Source organism: Aptenodytes patagonicus, chromosome 6 (assembly GCF_965638725.1).
Source record: "Aptenodytes patagonicus chromosome 6, bAptPat1.pri.cur, whole genome shotgun sequence".
Taxonomy (NCBI): domain Eukaryota; kingdom Metazoa; phylum Chordata; class Aves; order Sphenisciformes; family Spheniscidae; genus Aptenodytes; species Aptenodytes patagonicus.
The window spans coordinates 31,421,695-31,436,793 of record NC_134954.1 but is presented as its reverse complement, the minus strand read 5'-3'; the positions used below and the strand labels follow the sequence as shown (position 1 = coordinate 31,436,793).

The 15,099-nt window shown below is 37.7% G+C and overlaps 1 protein-coding gene across 7 annotated transcripts in view; it reads left to right on the top strand.

Moving 5' to 3' along the window:
- DIP2A (disco interacting protein 2 homolog A) overlaps positions 1-15,099 on the top strand; it is a 124,401-nt gene that overhangs the window by 62,639 nt on the left and 46,663 nt on the right. For 5 of the 7 annotated variants that reach the window (XM_076341959.1, XM_076341957.1, XM_076341958.1 and 2 more), the window contains exons 5-10: positions 1,543-1,788; positions 8,752-8,880; positions 9,689-9,808; positions 12,369-12,566; positions 14,206-14,297; positions 14,545-14,655. In XM_076341959.1, the coding sequence (XP_076198074.1) occupies positions 1,543-1,788; positions 8,752-8,880; positions 9,689-9,808; positions 12,369-12,566; positions 14,206-14,297; positions 14,545-14,655 (896 nt within the window). The remainder of the gene's footprint in view (positions 1-1,542; positions 1,789-8,751; positions 8,881-9,688; positions 9,809-12,368; positions 12,567-14,205; positions 14,298-14,544; positions 14,656-15,099) is intronic. The other 2 variants (XM_076341960.1, XM_076341963.1) reach the window with 1 other exon arrangement.

Sequence of the window (15,099 nt, the reverse complement as noted above, 5' to 3'; positions counted from 1 at the left end):
TGGTCCACCACAGCTGTATCTTCTCAAAGATAATTGCCTGTGTATTTTCATTCAAAATTGTCATGTTTGGCTAGGGATGGTCAAGTAATGAGAGATCTGTGATTTTAACTTTGAAAATACCATTGAGTTAAACGGGCTTCTTATGAAATTATTTCTGATTTTTGTGGTTTTAGACTGTTTAAGAGCAATTATTCTGAAGCTATTGGAAATGCCCATGTTCTTGAAAAGCAGAAAATTAAACACCTGGTAACTGAAATTTGTTGCCACATATGAGAAGATTTTTAATGTGGCTTCAACAAAATTTATATGGAATTGTATATAGCTGAACTAACAGCAACTACGTGTTCAGAGGATTAAAAAAAAAAAAAAATCAAAATTAAGGTTGCAGAATTTCTGAGGTAACCCACCCCACTATTACCCAGGATTTCCATGTCTGGAAAGGGCTCTAGAGTATGGTAATGGGCACCCTATCTTTTTCAGAAGCTGTTTTTCAGCTCCTGCTGACTTCTTAATTGTTCTGGCCATTATGTGTGACTTAACTGCTCTTCACAAACTGACTTGATGTGAAGTTTATCAGTATATGGGCAATGCATTGTTTTAGGAGCTTTCCCTTAAGTACCCAGGGAAGGGGGGGGGGGCATACAGAGGATCAAGTCCTTAAAATACAGCAGTCTCTTTCGGAAGGCAAGATTCTTTTTCTGTAACAAAAGTTTCTATTTTTCATTCAAAATCAACAAAGATTTATTTTCTTGATATTTAGAAAGACCTTTTTATTATTGAGTGGATAATAAATGTGGAAAGATTGAGTGCAAAAGGGGAACTTCTGGAAAGTAGTAAATAACTGAATGGTAATTAAAATAGGAGACCTTTATCAGACTTCTAACAGCAACAATATACAATTAGAATGAAAAGATACTTTACTAAGCATTTCTATGTAGTGCTCATTAATATCAGTTTATGTGGTTAAAATAAATAGTTTAAAATTCCTTTTAATTATTCTTACATTAGTGAAATTACTCTTTCATTGAACTTTATAGCACTGTGCTTTTTTTAGTAATTAGTTCTCAAAAAATTTGTCAAAATAATCAAAAAATGAAGAATTTCTCCCCCCAAAAATAAAAAGAAAATACCTAACAAAAAATATAATGGAATTTATTCAGGTGGGATGAGATAAAATTTACCTGTTCTGAACAGAAATATTCTTTCAGTGGAATAGGTATGGTGTGCTCAGTGAGAATGGTTAGTGAATGTATTAGGTACCTTAGGTAGAAGCCTTTTTTGAGTCTTAACGTCATTCCAAATACAGGAGGTAAATGAAACTTTGCTTCAAGTGTGTTCTAGCTATAATGTGTAAAAGTTGTTGCATTAACCTAAAAAATGGCAATGAGCAGACTTTCTGCATGTGAATATACCATTTGCTTAATACATGCATCTCATGTGTAGCACATGAGAATGCTACGTGAAGAACATGGAAAAACTTCATGTTCCCGTATGTTGGGTCATTTCCATATTACATGCCTGTCATCGTTATTTTAATCACAGACACATCGTCAGCATCAGAAGATGAGGGCTCGTTACGTCGGCAAGGGCGGATCACCTCCACTCCGTTCCAGAGCCATTCCAACGTAGAGTCCTGGCTTAACCGGGTTATTCAGGGCTCCTCCACCTCATCCTCTGCATCCTCCACCTCATCTCATCCAGGAGGGAAACCTGCTGCTGCTTCCAATACTGCTACTGCCACCGCTGCTGCCACTGTGCTTGCAGATCTCATGGCACACACCCAGCTAGGTCAGTAAAGAACTGCCTGTGTGGTTGGAATAAAATCAAATTAAAAATCCCAAAGCAGGGCTAAACACAAAAGTCTTCACCAGAAGATACCTATAAATAGCCTTAAAATGTACAATCCACAGACCAGGTATGTATGATATATATGTATTCAATTTAAACCAAACCAGTTGTTCATGAGATCTGAACATGCATTCTTCGTGGTAAAACGCTTGATTTATCAAGAAACTAAGGTTCGATTTTTACTGGATTCAAAAGCAAAATTTCAAAGAGATCATATTTTTGGTGCATGCTTTTCGATCTGCATGTATTTACCCTAGACAATATCAGGTTATAGATTTCAAAGGTGACTCAGTTGGTAAACACCCAAAAGACCAGCAAAACATCCAGAATCTTTTGGAAAGTTATGAAATCAGAGGTACTGACAAAGCTAGATTTCAAGCTGAAATGTGATTTTTTTTTTTTTTTTCTTTAATTAAAATTTAGGTCATGAATAGTCCTTTATTGTGAAACTAGAGTGAAAATGTTACTAGTGAAATGAAATGAAAATGAAATGAAAAAAGTACTAGTAAGCCAAAATGTAAATGTAAGTTTTGTCTCAATCTCTGTAACGCTGAAGGTCCAGAACTTCAGGTTACTTTTTTGTCCTAAAATGCAGAGCACTAGTCTTGTGGTTTTGGAAGATTTGGTAGGGAGGGAGAAAGGCAGTCTCTTCCACCGTGGAGATATTTTTTACAATGTTTTGTGCACTGTAGTGAAGATTGATAGTGGATTATGTGCGTGCAACAGGTCTGCACTAATGTTAAACGATGGGAAAGGACCTAGAGGAGAAAAATTTTGTATTTCAAGTAATTTTTTTTCCCCCAAAGTAATTTAGAAAAATGAAATTAAGCATGGTGTTTGTATTTCACCTATGGGCTACAGCATGAAGTTCTTGTGCTTCTAGTAATATGCAATAGGTATCACATATATCGTTCCTGGACGTTTCAGGTTTTGGCAGTTTTAGTGCTCTACTTACCTGACTGTTTATCTGTGACTGCCTACATGCACTATACAGACAGTTTTTTCTAATTCATTACAGAGAACAGGTTAGGACAGATGAGGAAAACGCATTGAAATGCTTTAGATTTAAACTGAGTATACAAGCTTCTGTATATGAGATGTCAATTAACATGATAATTTAAGGCATAAATACATTTCGCAAATACCCATTCATTTAGCTGGTCTAACTGTTACATTCAAATTTCCTTGAAAGCCCAATCACATATCCTTTAGACTTCTCTGTTTAGATGATACAAACAGTTCACAGTTCTCTTAGGCGTGAGGCAGCTGTTCATGAGAGGGTTGATTCTCCGTTCTTTGCTGGTTTGCTCTCTGAGTTCCTTCTGCCTTATACTAAGTTTGGGGCATCAGCCTTGGTTTATAGTAGCTATGGGCTTCAAAACGCAACCAATGCTTGTAGTTTGTGACTGGGAGTTTTACTTCTTCAGAGAAGCAGCACATTATGAAACAGGGAAAGGAGTATGAACAAGCTAGAGGCTCTCCAAAAGAGGATCCTCTGGATCTTCTGTGTGGCTTAGGTACTGACAGAAACAGGGATTGACTCATTTTGCTGTAATTGACACCCCAGTTTTCACAGTGCAGGCAGTTTTCTGCAAGTGGAGCTCTGATGGAAAGAGGTAGTAGTTTGCTTTGTGTTCTGGAAGGCTCTTTAGATGTCAGAGGGTCTGGGAAGGGTTATCTGTGTCTTTCCTACTTGCTTTTGCTCCCTCCTCTATTTGTATGGGGATCTCTTTATTGCAGAAGCTAAGTATGGAGAGGAATTCTGATATCTAACCTTTTACAAGGCAAAACATTTTTCTCCAAGCCTGCTTAGTGCTGTTGCCTTAGAAAGCTCCTGCATGCTGAAATGTTGGGTTTTGTTTTGCATCTTACAAAGTTATGGGCAGCATTTGGCTTTGTTCATTTTTCTGCACTTCATCAGTATTTCATCCATAAACATAGTTAGAAAGGTTTGCCTCTTTGATTAACTTTTGTGGCTTTATTGCTAGTGAATTTTTTCCTGTTTGTACAAAATTTATAAGAAATTTGCAATTTTTTTTTTTTTTTAACTTAGTGGATGTAAGCAAGATGGAATATGTCTATGCCTTGCTTTAAGGGCATTCTGGATTTCACATTATGGATGTATAGGAATCATGTTTAACTCCTTAAAATTAACAAATAAACTTGGAAGCTAGCCATAATTGTAAGTGTGATAGATGAAATTCTTAATATAGCTGTAAAAACTTGTAAGATTGCAAAACGTAACACAGCATCCTGTTATGTCTAATATCTCAAGCCATATAAATACATATCAAATTTCACAACTGGCTTCTTAAGACCTTTCCATCAGGACTATTTAATCATCAAAATTGTATGCAAAATCAAGGCCTTTTAAACAGTTCAAAGTCCAGCATTTAAGTAGCTAAATGTTGGACTGCATGCAGTGGAGTAGTTTGAAATTTCAGTAATGGGGAATAAATATACAATTATAGTACCTATCAGGAAGGAAGCTCAGAGATCATTAAGACCTGATCTACTAAAAATGTTTAGAAAGGTAAAATTTCCAGTGCCTTTGACAAAAAATTAAATGTCCTTTGCATAAGAATAATCTTCCTCATTTCTGAAATGCTTGCCATATTCCATCAGTTTTCATTTCTAGCTTGGTAACATTCATGCATGTCCAATAACAATTCAGTTGTGACATTTTTCATGTCAAAATAATTCATCAGCAAGTTTGACTATAGTCTCCTTTGCTCACAAGAATATGAAAACTTACTCAGTTCTTACATTGCAAACTTTTTTGGTTATCAATAAATAATAGTATACTTTCACAAAGGACCCCTTTGATTTGTCCTAGAGCATAAAAGAAGAGTTTTTTTTATTTTCTTGGTTAATGTGCTGACATCAGCAATATAAAACGTATCTTAGATATTTTAAATACTATACCTTACTAAAATATTCTGTATTTTGACTATGTACTGAATAACTATTCACAGTTTTGATATGTTGGAAAATTTAAATTTAGCAGATTGTTCCCTTGCAGCTCATCTTCTCCAGCTTGCATTTTTTAATGATGAGATCATACTAAATTCCCAAGCAGTAGACTGCAGTGTTGGAAGTGCAAGGTTACAGTATTTAATAAAGTCAGATAGGAATATGCATTATTTTTAAGCTGTTTGTCTTTCACCTATAAAAGCAAGGACAACATCTACAAGTTGTTTTGGGGGCTTTTTTTCTTTTAGTATAATACTTTCTTTAAAATGAATAAGGCTAGCAGTGTGCCTAGGTTTTTTTTCAAGGTCACCATCTCATGTAGAGATGGTGTAGCTCTTGTAGAGTAACTGGGAAAATAGATTACCATGGTATTTGACCCACTATCTATTTATTGAAAGACTTAAAAGTACAATTCCTTTTCTTAAGGGGAAGCAGGGTTATAAGAGTAGGTGTTTTGAACTGCTGTGCCTCTGTAAGCAGTATTACAGGAGTTGTGAGAGTGAAGTGTGTTAGAAACAGTTTCAAACAGTTAATTGAAGAGGAAATGCAAGAATGAGGTAGTGGCTTGTGGATCCTATTTTATGTTCTGGCTGGGTTGGTGCACTCCTTTTTGTTTTATTGTTCCAACACAATTTAATAAACTTCTTTTAAATGTCCATTTTGATTGGTTTCCTAGAGAAAAAACAATCATACACAGCCATCTCTAGGTCTAACCCAACTTCCTGCTAGGTAGGGACTTTTCTAAAATGTTTAAGTCTTCACCCTGAGATTCCTCCTTAGAGACTACTTTTTCTCCGATACCTAGCTTTTAATTTTCTGTATCATAATCCCATATGTTCTTTCTTGGGCCACTGCTCTCTCTTGCATTTATCTCTGTCTTTTAATCAATAATGGAAAGGTACTTCAGTCTAAATCCAATTAACTTTATTCCTGAGGTCACAAGTCTGTTTGGACCTTTTTTTTTGACTACTTAACACTTCTCTTTCTCTGCTTTGCAACAGCATCTCTAGGTGATACAGACTAATTTCATGGATTCTTATGGGCGTATTTTAATTAAATGCCTAAACAATTAATTAAGCTAATGTGATTTTTATCTGAGCATAAATCCTGAAAATTGAACTTCCTTCTACATGCATAGAAAGAATTTTGCCTTTGCAAGGCAGAATTAGGAGGGAGAGTCAGTTCTCTTCTGTATGTAAGATGAAATAGCTGTGGACAGCAGAGTTGTTGTTGATAAGGACCCTGCCATTTCCCTTCTATAGTGAGGGACATTGATTTGCGTGAAACTTGGCTCTGAGATGCTTGTAAGGTATGTGAATGCTGTAGATTAGCACCTCCATATATAGCTATTTTTTGTGCTTGTTTTCAGTTGGGAATGATTGTTAATGGGTTTTTTGTTTCTTTTCTGAGCATTCTCATTTTTTCTGTGATTTCTCTGACCTGTTCCCAAGTACACAGCTCTTCCATAAATGTTCCCAAATAGCTTCTTCTATATGTTATTTTCTGAGCATCTGATTGCAGAGCTTTTGTATTTCAAATATCTGCGTCATGCATGTGGGTGGAAGATTGCTTTTTCCCAACAGGAATATGCATGGTAAAACCTGCATCCATTCAACATTTCAACTTCTGTACTTTATGCATGGCTTCTGACCCATACGTGCGCCAAGTCTCATAGTGTGTGTCAGTCTCTCTTGTCCTTTCTCTTGATTGTTATATTTGTACCTATGCGTACATCACTTCGAGAGTACATTTTGAGTCACCTTAATGTTTAGTGGTAACAACTTCATCTATAGGAATGCCATTTTGGGGCCTTCCACTGATGAAGCCACACTGTAGATACATCCCTAATTGTAGTTCTTGCTGGTGTATTTAAGGAGTAGAAACTTCAGACATTGATAATCATTGCAGGGTTTGTCAGTTGAGAAGTATGGACTTGTGGGCTAATACTGCAGTACGGACACCAGCTACATTTGACTCTGTGTCCTTTTCTGTGATTACTTTGTATGCTGCATGAAGTCCATGTTTTGGGACTTTGGTGAAGCTAAAGAAAAAAAAAACCCAACCAAAAAGCAACTCAAAAAGTATATAGAACACAGTAAGAGTGTTTGAATTCACTCTGAATATATGGGCTTTCTGTACGCCCTGTAAAGTGGTTATACAGATCAGCTTTACCCATAGTTGTCACCTTTTCTTGTTACTGGTTCTCACTTGGGCATTTGTCAGAGAGATGAAGTGATACTTTGTCCTTTGTGTACCTTACCCACAGGAGAGGAATTTGTGGTCCTTGCTTAGTACCCAGCAAGGCAGGTCTCTGCAATACAAAAATTGGCATTGCAGTGATGACTGTTGGAAAGTATGGGAATGGATTTAATTTTTTCTTCTGGTGATCCCTCTAAAGCCACTTAGAGCTGTACTGGTGACTTGTATGTCAGCTCTGGAAATCTGTGAACAGAGCTACGACACTTGTTATCTTAGTGCTGCTAATCACTTCCTCAGAATGGGTGGGGTAATACATGTATTTCACAGCACTGCCTAGGTCTCCCTATGCTTTGAGTTCTTTCTGCAGAATTTGTGGCATGCTGAGGTCCTTCAAGGGGTATCACTGCAGAGCTGCAGTGTGTTCTTAAGCTCTTTCCTGTTGCACTCCTATTTTTACTCATTAGGATTCTGAATATTTCAGGCCTCCAATTCTTGTTTTTCCTTGTTTGAACACTTCTCCCAGATACTGCCATTTCCTAACCTGTGATTCCATTCAAAACTGTTCCATAATCGAGGTCACAATTTTGGAATGACGATACTCCCTAAGCATTGTTCTGCAGCACAGAAACACGGTGCAGTTCCAAGCAAAGCAGGCTTTTGCCTCAAGGTTGTTACAAGGTGGTTCTCAAGTCCCTGTGAGTATGTGAGGATTTGAGAAATGCCCTGCTTTCTCTATGTAAATACACATTATAAAACATTTAAGTATTTATTGCTTGTAGCGCACACCATTAAAATGAAACAGTGTGTCATGTCTGGCCACAAATGACCACCTCGTGCCTCAGAAAACCCTGTGCTAAATTTATCCGTCGTGAGCAGTGTGTGTGTATAATGTTGACATCTACACCACAGGTTTTTTTGAGTGTTACAGGCATTCCAGCTGTTCTCATTGATAGATGCCCCAGTGAAGAGTATACTGTGTCTGTACCATAACATAAACAGAAAGCTTTTACTTACAGTGTTGTTGCAAGACTGTTAAAAACAGGTGGTAAGAAAAGCTGTTAAAGGAAAACCATGACTGGTCTTACAAACTGCAGGTGACAATTTTTTAAGTCAGCAGTTACTTTCCTCTGAGGAGTGTCTCATCTCTCCATGTCCATCCTCAAGATGTGTTCAGACCTAAGTGCACTATCTTTGTCACCTTAAATCTTACTCTGTGTTTCTCAGCAAAAGTCTTCCTCTTATAGCCTGCAGAATGTAGATAAGTGCTTCATGTTATCCTGGGGCAAAAGTTCCCTTCTTTTAAACCTTATGCTTTTGTCCCTTTCTCTTCCTATGGGACTTAAACTAGTCATTCCAGTTTTGTGGTGAGACTTTGGGTGCCTGTATTTCTTCTGCGAGATGTGAGACAGGCTTTCTTTGTAGACTTGTGCTGTTTACTCATAATGAATCTCCTTGCTTTCACCTTGAAGTGGAGTGACCCACCACTCTATTTGTCAGAATTTGTTTGGATCCCTTTGAAAGTTGGAATAGCTTCTCTCCACCCTGGAGAGACACGGTGGTTCCTTTCAGGATTCCCCTTGTATCTAGATTTCGGTTACAGTTTGATTAGAGAAATCAGAGCTTTGTTAAAAACACATGAGAAAAAAGCAAGAATGCTGTAAGAAGCAACTTTGGATATATTGATTCTTAAGATGACTGATGAGCTCCTATGTCCGTCTTCCATTTCTACAGATAACCTCTCCGCGCCTCCAGATGTAACCACTGGCCTGGTGGAACATTTACATCATGAGCGTCCACAGGTAGCATCAGTGCGAGGAGTTCCCAGAGGCTACAACAGCAGCATTTTGGAAACTGCAGATGGTGATTGTATTATAAACCTCCTACCTTTCAATCTATGTCCCTTTTTCTTAATAAGCAAATGCATAAGAGAGCTTGACACCCATCATGTGCTATGTGCCTGCCCCTTCCAAAGCTTTGCAGTAGTATGGTGTATATGTCAGTCTACCACAGGAGAGGAAACTCTACTGCGTTTCCCGTGTTCTGCTGGTGGGAGCCATGTCCCCATTTCTGTATATTGCTATACTAAAAGTCAATGTAAGCCCTTTAGTCTCACGTTTTAATTTTATATTGCCTCAGAGGTTTAAATTTCAATAAATATAAATAAACATCCACATTTATATTTAATTTAAAAAAAAATCACACATACAAATGAAAATCAGCATTCGACATGGTTTTGTTGTGATTATTTTTTGCTAGCCCTGTAAAATATTGAAAGATTCACTTATTTTTTCCAAGTATTCTCAGACTTTCAGATCTGAATAAATGTTAAGATATAGCAAATATCTAGACTCTTGAAGAAAAGAACATTCTTCAGGCTTGTATTGGAATCTCATGAATGAATCAGCAGTTTGAAAAGCTACATTAAAGTGTGAGAAGGTATATGTATCAGCCAGGTAGCTAGGGAACATTGTTTTAAAACAAATAAATCCATGGTTGAAACTGTTACTGATTAAAGCTGTTCTTTTCCAAACAAGCTGCTCATCTTGAATGACTCTTCCACCTGAAAGCTCTGCTGAGCTTAGAGTGATGTTGTCAACAATGTGGCAGCATGTGTTTTAGTGTATGTTTTTATTACTTACCATATATTAATATCTTTTCTGTTTGGCAGGTGTACCAGTGAATAGCAGAGTGTCCTCTAAAATCCAGCAGCTTCTAAATACCTTGAAAAGACCAAAGCGCCCACCTTTGAAAGAGTTTTTTGTTGATGATTTTGAAGAACTGCTAGAAGGTTAATTTTCTTTCAAATAAATTTTTTACTCTGTGTAAGTGGTTCATGAAAGAACTGATGCATCTTAGCAAGTGTTTTCTTTTTCTCTTCCCAATAGAAAACAAATCATGGTGGAGTTCTTTCATTTGAGAGAGAAAGGTCATATGCTATCACAAGTGAAACATAATCTTCAACTCAACCCTCCTACTCAGTGTACTTGTTCTCTGCCCTTCTCCCTCGCTTTGGTAACTCTTCTGTTTTAGCCCAATTTGGACCAGTGTGATGAGCTAGTGAATACTAAAGACAGTGATTTACAGATATTTGGAGAAATACTATTCACATCTTTGTCAAGAACTTCACTGGTGCATCCAGAAATTGTCATGTTTGGTGATGGTCCCACCATCACTTTTTGCTTCAGAGATTCTAAACTCTGCCCTGTGGTAATCAGCAAATTTATAGAGGGCACTCTTTGGAGTAAGTCAGGGCATAGCCTAAGTGTAACTGATGGTGCAGTGGACCTCTGGAAGCCTCTGACCAACCTCCTGTTCAAATCAGGTCTGACTAGATCAGGCAGCTCAGGGCTGTGTCCAGTCCAGTTCTGAGCATCTCCAAACATGGAGATTCCACGGCCTCTCTGGCCACTTGCATTCAGCTGCTTGTCTACAAGCAGACCCACATCCTGCTCTGAAAAGTTGCTTGGTGGCTGGCCAGTGCCCAAATATAGTTAGATGGAAAAAGTTACTTGCTAGTAACTGGAATTTATTATGATAATACTGTTTGCATGCATGTTAATATCCTCTTCTTGAAATCCAGAAACTTTCATTATTTTAGAGGTTCAGAGGAATTAAATGCATTGAGTGCACTGTGCAATACGTCTTGTCTGTGCACTACATGAAAGGATAGTGCTTGTACATGCTCTGCAGATACTGCTCAGCTAAAAAACACTATTTTCTTCTCTGTATGCATGTGTCCAGGCAGCAGGAAAAGCATCTCTAACAAATGTAGAAGTTGCTAGCAATATATAGCTGCCTTTAAAACCAGCTGCATCAGCTAACTTTGGAGAACGATTTTTGTTCTGTTCTCTTAAAGATTAAATGAAAATTTTGTTCTCTGTGACATTTTTGAGCAGCTGCTACTAGGTTCCATGTACTATTTGTTTAATACTTTAAGATATGAAGTAATTGTGGTTCTAGTCTTTCGCTGAGGATTTTTCAGGCATGAAAAATGCACCTTCATTGAGGTGCATGTATGTCATTGTGGAGAGCAGAGAGCATCGCTTTGAGCTGTTAATTTTAGTTATTGCATAGATTGAGTGTTACCTAAATCCAACTATGACTTTGTTTTTGTTTTGCTAACTAAGATCAAGATACTTCACCTTCTTGAGCAGTTTGGGGCAAGATTTTAACAGCAGGCTACTCAGAGAGCAAATGGCATACAAACCCTGCAATGTTTGACAGTTGAGAGAGATGATCTGGAAATTAAAAAAAAAAAAATTCTGTGATGTTGTGGTTTAACCTCAGTCGGCAACTGAATACCACACAGCTGCTCGCTCACTCCTCCCCCCCGCCCCCCCGGTGGGATGGGGGAGAGAATTGGAAGAGTAGAAGTGAGAAAAACTCGTGGGTTGAGATAAAAACAGTTTAATAATTGAAATATTATAATAATAATAATAATAATGTAGTAATAATAATACACAAAGCAAGTGATGCACAGTGCAATTGCTCACCACCCGCCGACCAATGCCCAGCCAGTCCCCGAGCAGCGGCCCCCCCCGGCCAGCTTTCCCCAGTTTATGTACTGAGCATGACGTCACATGGTATGGAATATCCTTTTGGCCAGTTTGGGTCAGCTGTCCTGGCTGTGCCCCCTCCCAGCTTCTTGTGCACCTCCAGCCTTCTCAGTCGGTAGAGCATGGGAAGCTGAAAAGTCCTTGACTAGCGTAAGCACTACCTAGCAACAACTAAAACATTGGTGTGTTATCAACATTGTTCTCATGTTAAATCCAAAACACAGCACTGTACCAGCTACTAAGAGGGAAATTAACTCTATCCCTGCCGAAACCAGGACATGTGAGCAGTACAGTTTTAGTTGTAGATAATTCATACCAGGAGCATTTCATCTGGCCTTTTTTTTAGTATATATTGTTACAGAAGCACAGTGTCAGTCTTCATCACGTGTTGAGAATTTGGTGCAGCAAAAATAAATGTTCAGTTGTCACTGAAGCCATTCTCTCTGATAACGCTTCTTGACTTGGTGTAGGCTTTCATTTAAATAGATGTGCAGAACAAACAGCAGAAAATATCATCTTTCCAAAGTAGAGAAAAAGAGTGAACTAGGGTTTCAAATTCTGTTCCTGTGGCCAGGTCCTTTGAATAATGTGGAATCAGAACTCCAAAGTGATGGTAATTATTTTTTGTGAAGCCAACAGGTGATTAGCATAGCATCATCATAAAGCAGAGGAGAAGTAATGATAGCTGTGAGAAAGAGGAAGGTGAGAACGGTTCGTAGAATAGTCTATTAAGTGTAACTTGCACACTTTGTAAGGATTGACATTTGCCATTTTACTGTGCTCTGGTTTCAGTGCAACAGCCTGACCCAAATCAACCAAAGCCTGAAGGAAATCAAATGAATGTACTTAAAGGTGAACCCTTAGGTGTGGTAACCAACTGGCCACCTTCTCTGCTGGCTGCCCTGCAGCGCTGGGGAACTACCCAGCCGAAAGCCCCTTGCCTGACTGCCTTGGATACGACTGGGAAAGCTATTTATACGCTTACCTACGGTAGGTATTTGTGATAACTGTAAGAAAGAATTAGGCGTTCATTGTAGGATGAACAATTTGCTTTACTTAAGATGGACTGACTGTGCTCATGACAGATACTTTGAGATTGCTATTCGAATGCAAACTATGAATTCATTGTATATGAAAAACATTTTGAAGAAAGTTAATGAAGGGAAAATGTATATGGTATTGATTCTTTACAAGTGGCTATTTGTAAATTTCAAACAATTGTGGGTTTTTTGCTTGAAAGAACACTAAAAATAGCCTGGTGTAAAATAGGAGGAAGAAACAGATGACTAATAATGCACTCTTCAGATTCCCAGAGTAGATATTAACTTTTAGCATGTTCTTGCATATCCTTATGGAGGAGACTTGTACTTCAGGAGGATATTAAGGATGTTATTGTGGGAAGTGAAGTTTGCCTGTATCAGTGAGCTAGAAGTATTACAGTAATTGCATTTTTTTTGGAAGATAATTGTGTCCCCCAGAACAGTTGAACTGCAGCATTTCATTGTATAGTATGTTAGAATGTTAAAATTTTGTGTTTGCATTCTTGCAGATGAAGTATGCTTACAGGAAATGTAATTGAGCAGCTGCATTAGTTTCATTACTTTGCAGTGGAGCTTTGAGAATTGTTTAGAATATCATGTTTAGTTTTACGTTTAAAAATGAAAAGAAAAGAAAACCTAAAAATAGAAGCCAAACTCTAAATTGTACTTGGACTTTCTGCCAACTGCACTGAATGGCCAGTTCTTTATAGAACTGTTGTGGTACTTGAGTCTTGTGTAACTTTTTTTATATAACTGGAAATTACACAGAAAAAAAAAACTATTGAATTGAAGAAGTTTGAGACTGACAAACACAAAATAACTGATGATTGCTACATGGTCTGAAGGGATGGAGTGTGGATGTCAGTCCATGATAAAGACCCTGTACTAGAAAGCTGAGTTCCAGATGCATGCTGTTTGCCACGGCATGCTTCTTTGGGGCGTTCTTTCTTTGATTTACCATTTACAGTGGAAGGGGTTTGCTGTTGCTCAGGTTTTTTATAAACAGGTTATTTTATCAAAACGCTTCTTCTTTTTGGAGGCTACAAATTAAAAATTGATTTTTATATTGTGTCAAATAAATAGTTAGACTGTTGTATTTAGTAGCTTGGAATAATTTTTTGTTCTGAATTATTGAGAGCTGTGTAGATGACTACTGAGCACTGAACTGGCATTTCACAGAGCTAGATATTGTGGCATTATTTCTACCCTTTGTTTCTTAAATTTCAGTTAATTTTTTGTCTACTTGAGGATTTTTCTTTTTATGCCAAGCAGTTTTCTTTCTCTAAGAGCCCTTAGGAAGGAGTCTTGTGAAGTGCCTTTTGGAAATGCAGTTAGGTTGTATCAACTAGACTACGTGTGTGTGCGTGCACATACACTGAAACACTGGAAGAACTCAGTAGGTTTGTGAGGTGGGGTTGCTTTCACAGCAGCAATGTTCACTTTTCCCCAATTGCTTGCTCATGTGCCTGTTGATCCTGTTCTAATACAACCAACTTGCCTAGTGCATATATAAGGCACTGAGATTTGCCAATTAAATGTTAAAATTTTAGTCTATTTTTTAATTTCTGTATTGTCTTTTTTTTCTTTAGGCAAGCTGTGGAGCCGAAGCTTGAAGTTAGCATATACCCTGCTAAACAAGCTGACTACTAAGAATGAACCACTGCTGAAGCCTGGAGACCGGGTAGACTACTTCTTGTCTCTATAGATAAAATAGACAGTGAAGAACAGCTTCAGCTAAATAAAGCCTTGTAATACTGTGACTTGTAATAGTATATTATCGCAACATTTGGTATTTCTGTTCCTAGTTTAAATATGAACCTGAACATTGTTGTGGAGATCTGTTTCCACAAATTAAAAAGCAGCCCTTCCCCTGCCACCCCCCAACAATGACAAAAAACATTTCTTGTTATTTTAATGTATTTTTGTAGGTAGCTCTCGTATTTCCTAATAGTGATCCAGTTATGTTTATGGTGGCATTTTATGGATGTCTCCTGGCGGAACTTATTCCTGTCCCAATAGAAGTTCCACTAACAAGAAAGGTAGGCAAATACATTCAACGTTTTTATGGTTTCGTAAATAAATAAAATGCGTGGGTGTCTAAATCCTGTAGTCCTTATATGGACCCCTCAGAGCCTGCACTTCTGAAAGCAGTATGGTGCATCAGCTGAAATACTCAGTACACGTTATATGCTTGGAAAGTGTTTAATATTCAGTTAGGGAGGCAGGGAAATAGTATGAAGCTAATAAGTTAACTATTTTAGGGTATGTAACTGTAGAAATTATTTTAATTCATTATTTTTTAAAAGATGTGTGAAAGTATTTCTCAAAACATAACACAGAAATGCTGTCTTTTCAGCTCTCACGCTAAGTAATGAGAGCACAGGCAGGTAGAGACACCATAGTTACTAGAAATATCGGTATAATCCCACACACATTGAGTTTATTAGGGAAGAGCTGAAAAGCTACAGGCTCTGCTCTTCAGT